General features: G+C 37.3%; 1 protein-coding gene across 1 annotated transcript in view; it reads right to left on the bottom strand.

Annotated features, from left to right (window-relative positions):
* Positions 1–8,688: 8,688 nt before the first annotated feature.
* Positions 8,689–13,904, bottom strand: part of LOC149578363 (uncharacterized) — a 169,087-nt gene continuing 163,871 nt past the window's right edge. The window contains exon 3 of the mRNA XM_089828507.1: positions 8,689–9,312. Coding sequence (XP_089684633.1) covers positions 9,095–9,312 — 218 coding nt within the window. The 3' untranslated portion in view covers positions 8,689–9,094. The remainder of the gene's footprint in view (positions 9,313–13,904) is intronic.

Below are 13,904 nucleotides of genomic sequence, written 5' to 3'. Positions count from 1 at the left end.
ACATCAACAATGCATATACAAAAGGGGGTCATGGTAGATGTTTATACAAACTTTGCAATGTTCAAACCTAAGCCTTAGCTCATTTTGTCTCCACTTCAAATGAAATATGGAATTCACTTTCGTGTCATACCTTCCATAGAGAAACTTGTTACAAGATTACCCAAATTAAACCTTGGATATGATGAAATATGTAAAGGATGTACTTTAAGTAAGAATTCTAAGGGACATTTCGTTGTAGTGAGTACAAATCCAAAAATATATTTGAACTTATTCACAATTATTTATGTGGATCAATGGCAATGCCCTCCTTAGGGGAATTTTTGTACTATATTATTTATGTTGACGACTACTCCATGAAAACATTAATTTATTTCCTAAAACCCAAATAATCAAATGAAGTACTATCAAAATTTAAAGAATTTAATGCCTTAGTTGAAAACATGAATGGGAAAAGAATCAAAACTCTAAGGTCAAATAACGGGGTAGAGTATATCTCTAAAAAATTTAAAGATATTTGTAGTACTACTAGAATTAAGAGGGAGTACATTGTTCCATATAACCCTCAATAAAATGGAGTAGCAGAAAGTAAGAATAGAACCATAGTAGAAACTAATAAAGCTATGATGAATGAACAAAACCTTCATATCTCATTTTGGGATGAAGCCTCTAATATCATTGTTTACATACAGAATATATGCCCTCATTCTATTCTTGACAATATGACTCCTAAAGAAGTTTTTACTAGAAACAAGCTTGACTTAGGTCACTTAAGAATATGTGTTTGCCCAATCTATATTCACATTCTTAAGGAGAAAAGATACAAACTAGAGTCGTCAAGGAAAAAAAGGATATTTGTTGGATATAGTGAATCATCCAAAGCCTACAGGGTATATGTTCACGATCATAAATTAATTGAGCTTGGTAGAGATTTAACTTTCGAAGAAGACATCGCATTCAAAATATCTAAAAATATTAATGAGACAAATGACTAGCCTCCTCAAAACATGGGAGAGGATCATGGCACTTAGCTTTAAAGGGAGGTACATGTAGAAGATAATGAACCTATGATTCCTACTCCTAGACTCATGAACCTACTGCTAATAGAAAAAGACCACTCTAGGAGAGAGAAACAATTGAAGAAGCATAAAACTATGTAGCACCAAAGGGAACATTTAAGTGTGAGCCTTCAAATGTTGAGGAAGCACTAAAATATAAAGTTTGGAAGGATGTCATGTAAGAAAAGTACCAATCCATTATGAAGAACACTATATGGGATATTGTGCCTAAGCCTAAAGGAAAATTAGTTGTCTCGTGCAAGTGGCTATTTAAAGTCAAACATGTAGCAAATGGAAGTATTGAAAAACACAAAGCTAGATCTGTTGTCAAGGGATTCTCCCAAAAGGTGGAAATTGATTACAAAGAAACATTTACCTAGTTGCTCGTTACACTTCAACAAGGACTATAATCGTTATCGCCACCTCAAAAAGATGAAAAAATACACCAAATGGATGTAATTATTGGATTTTTGAATGGTATCATAGAAGAAGTATACCTAGAGCAACTTGAAGGATTTATTATTCATGATAGTACCTCTCATGTTCGCAAGTTGAATAAGGCTCTCCATGGCCTCAAACAAGCCCCTAGAGCCTAGTATGAAAGGACAAAGAATTACCTCACTAAGTTGGGAATCTTCAAGATCAACGCAGATCCTAACCTTTACTTCAAGGTAAGGAATGGTGACACGTTAATACTAACTTTTTATCTTGATGATTCACTAATCATATATGCAGATCATCTCATCAACAAGATTTTTCTTTCAAATTTGATACAAAGGATTTGGGTATCTTGCATTAATTGCAAGAACTAGAAGTATGGCAAGAAGACAATTGTATCACTCTAAATCAAGGTAAATACACTCGTAATATTCTAAACAAATTTGGGACTCTAGTCAAGAAGCCTATGTCTACACCCATGGAAACAAATCTACATAATTAAAAGATGCAGCCATAGAGTCAGAATTAGCTAATCCTACTCTATGTCAATGAATAATTGGATCCTTGATGTATTTGGTGAATATAGGTTCAAAGATTTGTTATACAACAAATGCACTCAATCAGTTCATTCGTGAACCTAGGAAAATACATCTTGTAGCAGCAAGACATATCATGAGGCATCTACATGGTATTGTTGGACTGGGATTAAAATATGATAATGTAGATATACATCTACATGGATATTAAGACTTAGATTGGGCTGGTAGTGTTGTTGATTGATAAAGTACCTCAAGGTGATGTTTCATCTTAGCATCTACCATGGTAGCCTAGTTCAGCAAAAATCAATCCTTAGTTACATAGAGCTCTATGGAAGTCGAGTACATTGTAGCATCAATGGGAGCTCGAGAAGCAATATGATTGAGGAAACTACTTGTAGGGTTGTTTGGAATCCATGGAACCAACTATTATACGCTGTCCTAATCAAAGTTGTATAAAGATTTCAATAAATCTTGTATTTTATAATAGATCAAAACACATTGAGATCCCCTATCATTATATTAGGGACATGCTGGAGAGAAATATCATACATTTGAGATACATCAACACAGATGAACAAGCTGCTAACATTCTAACCAAGTCCCTCTCAAATTTAAAAGTAAATCATTAAACTTGGTATGTTGAAAATGTAATTATATTTGTTTAGGTTGAGTCTCCATAAAGTTTTAATGTTAAAAGATGTTTACGTTTATACTCTTGTTTATTGTTTGAGTTACTACATGATTGTATAGAAACATCATGAAAGATGGTGATCTTTCGTCAATGTTTGATTGTGTTTATTGTTACCACGTAACAATCTTAACACAAGTGGCTTGTCCCTTTGGTGAAATGGTGGGGCTTTTTGCCTATAGGGCCTACAACCAAGGTTCAAGTCCCCACAGGGCCATTCTCTACTGTGGATCTTAATTGAGAATGTTTTTCCATTGACCCTAGGTGAAATAGTGGGGCTTCTTCCCTGTAGTGCTTACAGCCAAGGGTTAATAATTTTTTTTTTTAAATTATCAGGGAAAAAATTGAAATGAAGCTCCCGCCCGCGTCGTCGCTGCTCCCGCCCGCAGCACAGAAGCTCCCGCCTGCATCGTCGCTGAAGCTCCTTGCGCAGATTGTGGACGGGCCAGTCTTGCCTGCGCCTAGCCCTGGCCCTGGCCCTGTTGACTCGACTTTGTTTTCTAGGTTGCGCGGTTGTCATCCGGCTATTCCTGCTGGATCGGTGGTCAAGACTCATGGTTCCACCTTATCCTATGTGGACGTTGCTGCCTATGAGGCAACTTTAGGTGGTCAAAATGTGAGGTCAGTTTCCCAGGGCGACTTTGGGGGTCTGAAGGCGCTTTTGGGGTCCAGGGATTCTGTGCCAGTTGCTATTGGCAAATCACTGATTCTGGAGTTAGATCCGCCCATTGTTGAGGATATTTTTTAACAGTTCAAAGATTTCTCCTCTTCAGCCGCTATATTCCGCTTCAAGGGTTTCTGGCCCTCACTTTTGGACTTGCACGCTTGGATTGGTCGCGCATGGGAACCCTTTCTTTCCGGCACAGCTCAGATTTACCCTGTTGTTAGGGGTTTTTTCATTGTGACGTTTGATTCTGCTGATGACAGAAATGCTATTCTTCGTCGAGGTTTCTCGTGGGGTGAGAAATTTCCCTTGATGGCTAAACCCTGGTTCAAGGACTTTGACCCGTCGATGGAATCCTTTAACAAGGTCCCTCTGTGGGTCAAACTGTCGAATCTTCCCCTTCACCTTTGGGTGGATTCTATTCTGGAGGCTGTAGGGGAGGCCCTTGGGGACTTTTTGCTTCTGGATACTACTTCTTCTAATGTGTATCGCACCACTTATGCTCGGATCCTAGTTGAGGTTGACATCTCCAAGGGTCTCCCAGCGAAGATTTTTTTGGCTTCTCCGATTGGATCTTGGGTCTAGAATCTTGATTATGAAGGAATCCCTTTCCGTTGCAGGAAGTGCCATATGACGGGTCACCTTGCTGCTTGTTGCTCCTCTGAGAAATCTAGACCTAAAAAGTCTCCTTCTTGGTGGAAGAATGCTTCGGATGATCACTACACTGTGCGCAAAGACCCTTCCGTCGGGGATGGTGACTCTTCTTTGGTCTCTCAGGTGGCTGCTTCGCCTGCTATCCCGGATGACTCTCTTGCGGCGTTAGTGCCCTCCTCTGTTCCACCCTTGTCTAGGGATGCTTCCTCTGTTGAAGCTTCTTCGGTGGTGGCGAAATTTGTTCTTCCAACTCCCTCTCCCGCCCTGGTTTTGGATGTTCCTCCTAGTCCTATTGGGGGCCAGGACACTGTTCCTGCTCCTGCCCTTGCCCCTGTTCTGGACTTTCCTACACAATCAGTGGGTGGCCTGAAATAACCCTGACAGGTTATTGCTTCTTCAGCTCCCAAAAAGACGCTTTATACTTCAGCTCTGATACCACTGTAATAACCCTGACAGGTTATTGCTTTCTCCAGCACCAAAAAACTCTTTATACTTCAGAATAAACTTATTACTTCAGGATTCCGACATTTTGCCAAGCAGTTTGCAGTCAAACTTAGATACCATTGAGTGAACCTTACTAATAAGACACTAAAGTAACAATACTAGAGAGTAGTTACTCATCAAATACATGAGACAAAGCTAACCCTTATGAATGACGAATTTGCAAGAGATATAGCACCCTTGTTTTCTTAACAATCAAATTGAAGAATAACAAAGTCAAAAAGAATTACAACTGAGCAATGAAGAACCTGGTAATCGGATAACAGGATTTGATTCAGAGTCATCACCCAATGGTCCACTAGCTCGAGACCAGACTGTCCCCTTACTTATGTCGTTATTGGTTCTTATGGTCAACATTCTGCGTCCTCCATGTTCATGGTGATCCGACGGCTAAGAGTGAGAGAATCCTGGTCGGGTTTCGATCTGAAACCGTTCTCCAAAATGGTGATTGTCAAGTGCGTCCAATGGAGATGCCTAACCGGCGGTTTGCCAAGGATTAATGTTGGACCAAATATCTCCCTGCTCAATGCGAAACTGGTCCGGTATCGGGTGGCCCAGGCGGTACTGAATCAATCTCCTTTGGGTGCTGCTGTTATGTGTTGCCTGCGTGTCACTTGCAGTAAAGATGGAAGAAGATTTTCCGCCACTTACTGATTTACAGGTAAAATGAACGACTTCCAATTTGGCAAAAGCTGAGCAGTTCAGTTAGAAAATTTATGGTGAGAGCTCAAGACTTTATATTGCGAATAATGTGCAGGTCGGAGGCGCGGAGTCTGGTTCCGAAGCTGGATTGCTATACTCAATGGAATTCTGACAGCATTATATTGGAAATTACGCTTCATTACCCCGTTTATCTTCATTCATTACTTCTTGTACCGACTCAAAGGCACCACTGCAGTGCCTCAAGACTTGATATCTCCAACAACTGCCTTCATTATGAGTACTACAGAAATACTGTTCAGTTACAATAGAAAGGAATATTGCTCGGTCATAATATAGAATATCTGCAATGAAATTCCTCAGACCGGCCCTAGAGCTGATAAAATCTGGCCACGCTAAACCCTTCCATCCGTCTCCCTGGTTCTCTTCCTTCGTGCAATTTTTTAATTGCTAACGGTCTCTATTAAACTGAATCCTTAAATCTGATGTCAAACAATATCCTGCAATAATTTGTGAAATGTCGACTAACCCTATCCTTGTTGATCCTTAAAAGAATAGTGAAGCAAAAACCATGAAGTTGGCCTTAAGCCACAGATTCTACCCTGATGAAATGACTGAATGTCACCTCCAATCTGCAATAATTCGGATGATATTTCACACCCTCAAAATTGCGTACCAATTGAGAGTTATCGTTCTCAATGGCCAACTGTGACAATTGTAGAAAACCCTAGGTTCCACAATGCACCTGTGATCGAATCACAACCTGAAAAACAAAGAGAGATAATCAACTGCCCGATTCGAATGGAGCCCCGGGGTGCCTATTTATTCTTTTTTCTCCATCCTCTCCAGAGACTTCTAGAACCTTTTTGATCTTATCCCTCTAGTGACTTTATTAAATATTTTCCAAGTCACTTTATTAAATACAAGGTCATCTTTTAATATTTATTTATTTAATTAAAATAACTAATTAGTCGTCCTTGGACAACCATTAATTAAATTAATTAAATCGAACTGTCACCAGAAAATTGGGGACATGACATGGCCTGCTGGCTTCGGGCTCTTCTAGGGAGTTTGTCAATTTATCGGTTTCCCCTGGGCTTTCTGCTTCTTCTAGGGATTGGACTGCTGAGGCAGCCAAGGTGGAGGATGGTTGGACTGCGGTTAAAGGAAAGAAATCTAGGCCATTTGCTCCTCCTTTAGATATGAATCTTCAATCATGCAAGGGAGGCTCTAATTCAAAGGGCAAAACGTGATGTATCTGGCCCTACCTCTTTGCTGGATCTTTTGTTTTCGCTGGTGATAGGCTTTTTTGTCACCTTGGTTACCCTTAGTGTGGGGGGTGACCAGCTCTGAGTTAGTTTGATGTAACTTTGGTCTATGCACTCATTGAAAATCCTTAGTCTTGTACAAGGTTTCAAGCACCCTTCAAAACCTGTTTTCCTTATCAAAAACAATCTTAACACAAGTTTAACTTGATATCGTGATGAATGTCATATGGATGATGTATATGGAGATATGCTAGTGCATCTCTTATGTAACTAAGTAGTATTCAACTACTATAGCTTGGTGGATACTATGAGATTTAGTATCAGTGGAGACACCATGTGCAGATATCTTCTTCAATAGGCATCATGAGACTTTATGCCAGTGCACATATAAGAGAAGATATATATATGGTGAATATCTTATGGTTGCTATTCATGGATGTACCATACTTCTAATGCTATTGTAAGCTAACATCTAAATGGAGGATATATGTTGCTATCCTTAAATACAACATTTCCTATAATATCTTATTGAGATGATATTCCTCTCTCATAGTATTATAGTACAATGTATTGGTCATACAAACTATCCTCCGTAGCTAAGAGAGAGCATTATTTTTGTAGCTCTATTCAGATGAGTTTGATCGAGAGATAAATTGTTTTAATCAATATATTGAGACCATTATGTTTATCAATTAAAACATTATTATCACTAATTAAAAATTATTAGATCAATCACATATACATACATACATATATGTACATATAGATATGTGTGTTTGTGTGTGCACTTGTGTGTGTGTAGGTGTGTGTGTATAAGGTCAAATAATATATAGTAATTATTAATCAATGATAAATATTAAATCAAATTAAATATTGATCTTATTGAATCCATGCATATAAATTGTGTGCAATAATGATCATATAAACCGATAAATTGCTATTATCAATTAATTTTTTTGATATATCTATAATGACTTCATAACATACAATAATTGGCTGTAACAAGGTTTGTATTCCTTGTAAAGTGATCTCTTATCAACAGCACTAATCACTGCATTGAAACAACACTTATTACCAATGAAATTGTTATGAATCGGTTTGCCAATGGTCACAAGGCATGTCTCATGTAGAGACATAAACCTACATGGACTTGGGCCATGTAGAGACATGACACATGCATATATGGCGTGTGCGCCCACTCTCTCTCTCTCTCTCTCTCTCTCTCTCGCACACACACACACACACACACACACAGATCTGCCAAGCACTTGAAACACACAAAATTACAAGAGTTGCTACAAGTTGCAGCGACCTCTAATTTATGTTTAATCAATCATATCAACAAGGAGATTCAAGAGAGTGTGCAGTCATCAAATCAAGTTTCATATATATATGATCCTATTTCCTTAACATATTCAATCCGTATATAGATTGTGATGTCTTCTGAGTATCAATTCTGTAAGTCTGTTATTCTAATAGACAAGTTAGTTGAAGAGAACTCAAAAAATTCTCATTGATTGACTGCAATATTATTCAATCATAAGCAAGTGGTTTTGTTCTGTGTGTAAAGATCTGAGTAAAGGAACCATCTTTAGAGAGCTGGATTGTTTCCCTCAAGAGCAGGGTTATCCCCAGGATAAAGCTTTTGTACTCCTGTGTTTAGTGTATTTAGTTTCAGTTCATTATTGCATTCTGATACTCTGGTTCATAAATTTAACATCCTCAACCTAAATGGTTTCACTTTCAAGATGTACAACACAATTTCTTTGTGAGATCACTTTCATAGGAGCGAGTAGCATCTTCTATGCAATAATGAGCACTGTATATTTCATGATGCATGCTACCTTCGTACTATAATACAAAACATAGAATTAATCGTCCAGGTTGGCACAAGTAAATTGTTCTCTATCATTTAAAGAAATCTTTAAAATAATTGGGGATTCCAAGATGTTGAAATAGAGTTGTTTACTTCAATTGCAGTGCCATTTCAAGAACATTGTAAAGACAGTTTCCTTAAATTTAAAGTATCAGAAACTAGCAGCTTATGCATCCAAGAAATCTCTCATAACCCATAAAATAACTTTCACTGGCAACTTATCCATCCAAGAAATCTATCGTAACCCAAAAAATAACCTTCTTAAAAAACTGGAAGTCTGGAAAATAATACTTTGGCCTTAAGCATCTTACAAATACAAATTCAAATAAATTATAGCCAGCCTGGTTTGATTATGACAAAAATAACTGTACCAAATAAATTCTAAAAAAATTGGGAAGTAATATTTTTGGCCTTACAAAAGTAAGTCGTGATACAAATTCAAATAAATTATAGCCCGCCTAGTTTCAATGTGACAAAAAAACTGTACCCCGTATGCCAATTGTAAAATGTGAGAAACCTTAGATTGGGACCATTGATCGTCATTTTATGGATTCTCCAATAAGTCATGTTTAATTTCAGATGAGTTAGTTATGGGGAAAATAGAATTCCTCGGACATTGTATCTGTGGATATAAATATACTTCACTGCCCAAATGATATTTTGCTTGGTAGGGGGTTAATATCATCTAAACATCTAGCTCTAATGATAGCTCCAGCAGATGCAAACCAACTAGCTGCAATCCAGCTTAGGATCATGATTTTAGAGCCTTATACTTTGATCCCATTATTTTACATACAGGTGCATTCCCATCTTGTTGAATTAGCTTTAAAAATGGATGGACTTTAAGATCACGCATTAGTATCTTTTGGCCAATATCCAGCTCACTCAAGTCCAAATCAATGTATGGTGGAATAAGATCAGGGGGACAAAGGTACTTCACTGTTCTCTTTATTGTGTTAAGATACCCGCCTGCCATTCAGAAAAAATAATAATAAAAGTGCTGTTATGATGTAAAAACATCAAACTCAAACTGAAGACCATCAACTCTCAATTTTAATTGATATTTCATGCATCATAAAACTCATGAAGTTGATCATTTATAATTTTTGTTGTCCTTAGCCTGGGTCCACTCCCCTTGCAAGATACCAAATATATTGTTATCCATATCATTGAGTGCACAGAAGAATGCACGCCCTGTTTGGTGGAATTAAAAGGAATATTCTGCTATTTTTGAGGACTAACTCTTAATGATTTAAAACTGCAAACTATTTACCATGTTGGCAAAAAATCAGAAGCTGAGTAATTCAAAATACCTTGGACGTAATAAATGCTACAACAGAAAAACTATAAAAGATAGTCACAGTATGCTATATAGGCAACATGTGAAAGTACACAAACAATGCCAAAACAGCTGATTCATTAGGCCAGAACCTATCAAAATCCACGAAAATTTTAAGCATGGCACTTCATATTGAGAGCAGTGATGATGCATTCGACACATGTATGTGCTAGACTTGTCTATCGATATGTTTTACCTTATCCACAAAAATTAATCAGTTTTTCTGGGGTTCATTTTTATTATTTATTTGGTTCTTGACCTGATTTGGAAGGGAAAAAGAAAGAAAGAAGAGGATTTAGATTGCTGTTTTATACTGATTTTTAGAAGTGGAAATGTCGAATGCTGGGTAACCAAACAAAGGAACAAAAAATTAAAACTAACCATTAACCTGAAGTGTTTAATTAAGAGAGAGTTTAACTTTCTTTCTATGGTACTTACAACAGAAATAAAACAGATTACTAATGACATTCAAACTTCAAACACTCTAACCTGATTTATAACAGCAAGTACCAAGGCTAGAAACTGAAACTTGAAATAGGCTACAGAATAAAAACTGAAAAAAGGGTTCAAGACACCTCTCAGAACAGTGAATGGATACTGGCAATTGACTCGGGAGGTCAGAAAGGTCACAGACAATTTTCAGCAGATTCTAAGCACTTTCTGAACTAAGCACTATCAACTAAGAAAGATGGGTATTACTGCATGATAGGGTCAGGTCAGTCTTGAGTGAAGATACATTTGCATGTGTTAGGTTGACTCCAACAAATTTTTAGGCAATTGAATATTTATTGATATAATCATATATGAGGAAAAAATGATAATTGAGCACTATTTTGTAATTTTGGCTTTGACCAAAGACTTTATTGGGAAGTTTCATGACCAACAGTCTATTAGAAAAATAGAACAGCAGATTTGAAAAAGAGAAAGAAGGAACTTCCAGCTTGTTATTGTTGAATAATAGATGCATATTTATACAATAGATTGATCGACCAATATTCCTAAATCACTGCTAAATAGATTGACAACAAACTACTTCATGATTGACAACACACACACGAACTTGACACCTAACTAGATCTGAGACACATCCACAACTAGTCATTATTTACAACTCAAACTCTTTGCCACATATGCAGCACACATAATCAGAAATGATTTATTCACTACAGTTGGAACATTAACTCCAACACCCCCACTTAATGTGACAACTAAAAAACATAATGTAGAAATATGTTCTTTGAGAAATAGTTCATAGACCAGTAAGACTTCCTCAAGTTGCTCTCAACTATTAGTATAGTCATGCAACTATCATCCAATTTCAAAACACCATTGGACACCATTTGCACATGAAATGCCTCATAACCCTCGTAAAGGTATGATGCCAAGCTTCCAGATTTTCAAATCTCCCTGAACTATTGGACACCAATCCACATGTGTGTCTCATAACCCCAATGAGGTATAGTTTCTCCAATCCCTTAGCACCTCAGATTGTTGAGCATCTATCTAGCCTCTACTACATCCTTTCCTATTATCAAAGCATTGGCTTATTTAGAATATGGCAAGACCTTCATCTCCAATGGAATCATCACCATCAAGATCTGGTGGTTCTTCACCAGGCCTCATCTTCTTGATAGCTTCTTCTCTAACATACACAATTTAGTAGGAAGATGGCTCTAATGCCATATTAGAAAAATAAAACAGCAGATTTAAAACAGAGAAAGAAGGAACTTCCAGCTTGTCATTTTTGAATATCAGATGCATATTTATACAGTAGATTGACCCACTAATATTCATAAATTACTACTAAATAGATTGACAACAAACTATTTCATGATTAACAACACACACATGAACTTGACACCTAACTGGATATGAGAGACACATCTACAACTAGTCATTGTTTATGACTCAAACTCTTTGCCACATATGCAGCACACATAATCAGAAATGATTTATTCACTACAGTTGGAACATTAACTCCAACACAGTCCTCCAGAGGATGGCTGTCACTATGGAAATATTTTCCGAACAGTCCTGAGGAATATAGCAGCGAGAATAAATGAAATATACATGTCAGCATAGATGATGAATCAGCAGTCCTAGAAATGACAGAGTCTATAACTGACACAATGGGCCAGCATTAGTTTATGATAGTGTAAATAATAAACAAACCAGCAGTTCAGGGGATGGCAACAAAACAAAGTTGAGCCCAGTCATGTGGATGGCAATCTGACTCAGATATGAGCCCAGGAGTCCCATGAGGGGTGGTGGAAGGACAAGCTTGCAGTCCCATAAGGGGTGCTCACAAGAATCAAATGTAGATGTGTTCAGAATGACTTAAACAGATGATGAATTTAAAATCATAGTTACTTGTATTGATTCCCTAAATGGATAATGAATTCAACTCAAATAGTTACTAATGTCAATTTCACTTGATCTTATTGTCTAGTCAAGTGATGGAGAAAAAGCTAGATGTAGAGTCCCCAATCAGTAATGGATCGCATGGGCCCAGCACTACAATGAATGACTCTTCTCAGAGGCAATTTTTTGTTGTGGAATAAGTTAAATTGGCGCTCTGGACCAAGGGTTTTGAAATTCAGCCACTGCACACTGTATGCTCTTAGAGATGCCCCATAGTTAAGGTGGCTAAGGACCCTGTGACCTTTCTATCTTGTGGAATTTGAATTTGAAAATCAAGGAACAGTCACCAAAATTAAAGGAACAATAAGCTATAGAATTTGTGAATTGCCAAAAACAGTGAAACATCAGACAATAAACCTTGCTGACATATGACCACCAAAAATACGAGCCAGCCAGTGTTTTCACCATATATGGTTCATATTAGGATATGCATTAATTAGAAAATAATGTTACACCCCTCTTTCATGAAACATTCTCAATTCATTTTTCACATAACAAAGATGTGATGAAAATATATAAAGCTATGTGAATGCAACACTTGGATGAGTTACACTGCAATAAATGGATTTTTATTTAAATAAACATGTGATCTTATGTTTTAATAGGTATGTTCCTAAAACGGTTTAAGTTATGGTCTAACTACATCTACAAACCTATGTGGATGCAGGAGATTTCACTAGTGATGCAGAGATAAATTCAACGGAAGCAAAAACAAAAGAAACCAGCACTAGCAAGAGATAGATAATAAAATTCTTCTAATTGATTTATCAAATGAACAGTATATACACTTGCTCTCCTATAGACTTCTCCCCGTAACTTCGTATCCAGAAAACTTGACTTAAACCTAAACCTAAAAACTCTATTTATACTTGCTAGGATAGTCTACGAAACATTCTAGATTATTACAAAATAGGAAAACCCAAAGAGACTTCTTGTCAAACGGCTTACAGAATACTCTAGATCTTATCCTAATGACGAAATTGGGGAAATTCTTCGTGCAGAAATCACATCCAAAATATTTTATGTGGGTGCTCCTGCACCATACTCCCCAGGAAATTTTATCTCAAGCCCACTTGAGATGAGCGCTTGTAGAGTGGTACCCTGCTTCTTGATATCTTGTTCAGTCATCCACACAACATCTACATCCGAATAACCTTTGAGTTTAACCAACTACTACTTGGACTCCTTTCTTCGTCTGCTTTATGACTTTGGTGTCAAGTATCCATTCTAGTTGTGGTGTCTACTTAAATGGTAGACGTTGAATGTCTTCTATATCACCAATCTGTCCTGTATCAATTTCTTCATTGGGTGCTTTGAATGGTGTGAGGTCTGCTATGTTGAAGATGGGAGAAATGCCAATCTCAGGTGGCAATCGAATCTCATAAGCATTGGTTCCAAACTTCTTCAATATTTGACAAGGACCTAGTTTTCTCAACATAAGCTTGGTAGATTTACCTTTTGGTAGCCTCTCTTTCTTGAGATTTGCTCGATACTAAATCTCCCAGTTCAAATTCTAAGTGTCTCCGTTTCAGATTTGCATGCTTCTTATACTTGTCAAAGGTTTGTTGAAGTTGTGCTTTGACTTCATCATGGATTTCTTTAATGGCTGTAGCAAATTCTTCTCCTTGGGCACTAACTTGTTGCTGTGAATTCATATCTCTTAACTCAAAAATCCCTCTAGGATGAATTCCATACGCCACTTGAAATGGTGACTTTCTTGTACTTCTATCGATGGAGTCATTATATGCAAATTCAGCTTGGGGTAGGATTACATCCCATTTTGCTGCATGTTGTCTTGTGA

Source organism: Cupressus sempervirens, chromosome 1 (assembly GCF_028749045.1).
Source record: "Cupressus sempervirens isolate cs-2001-9-10 chromosome 1, ASM2874904v1, whole genome shotgun sequence".
NCBI classification, from domain to species: domain Eukaryota; kingdom Viridiplantae; phylum Streptophyta; class Pinopsida; order Cupressales; family Cupressaceae; genus Cupressus; species Cupressus sempervirens.
Note: the sequence above shows the minus strand (reverse complement) of the source record. Positions and strands in the feature narration are given on the sequence as shown.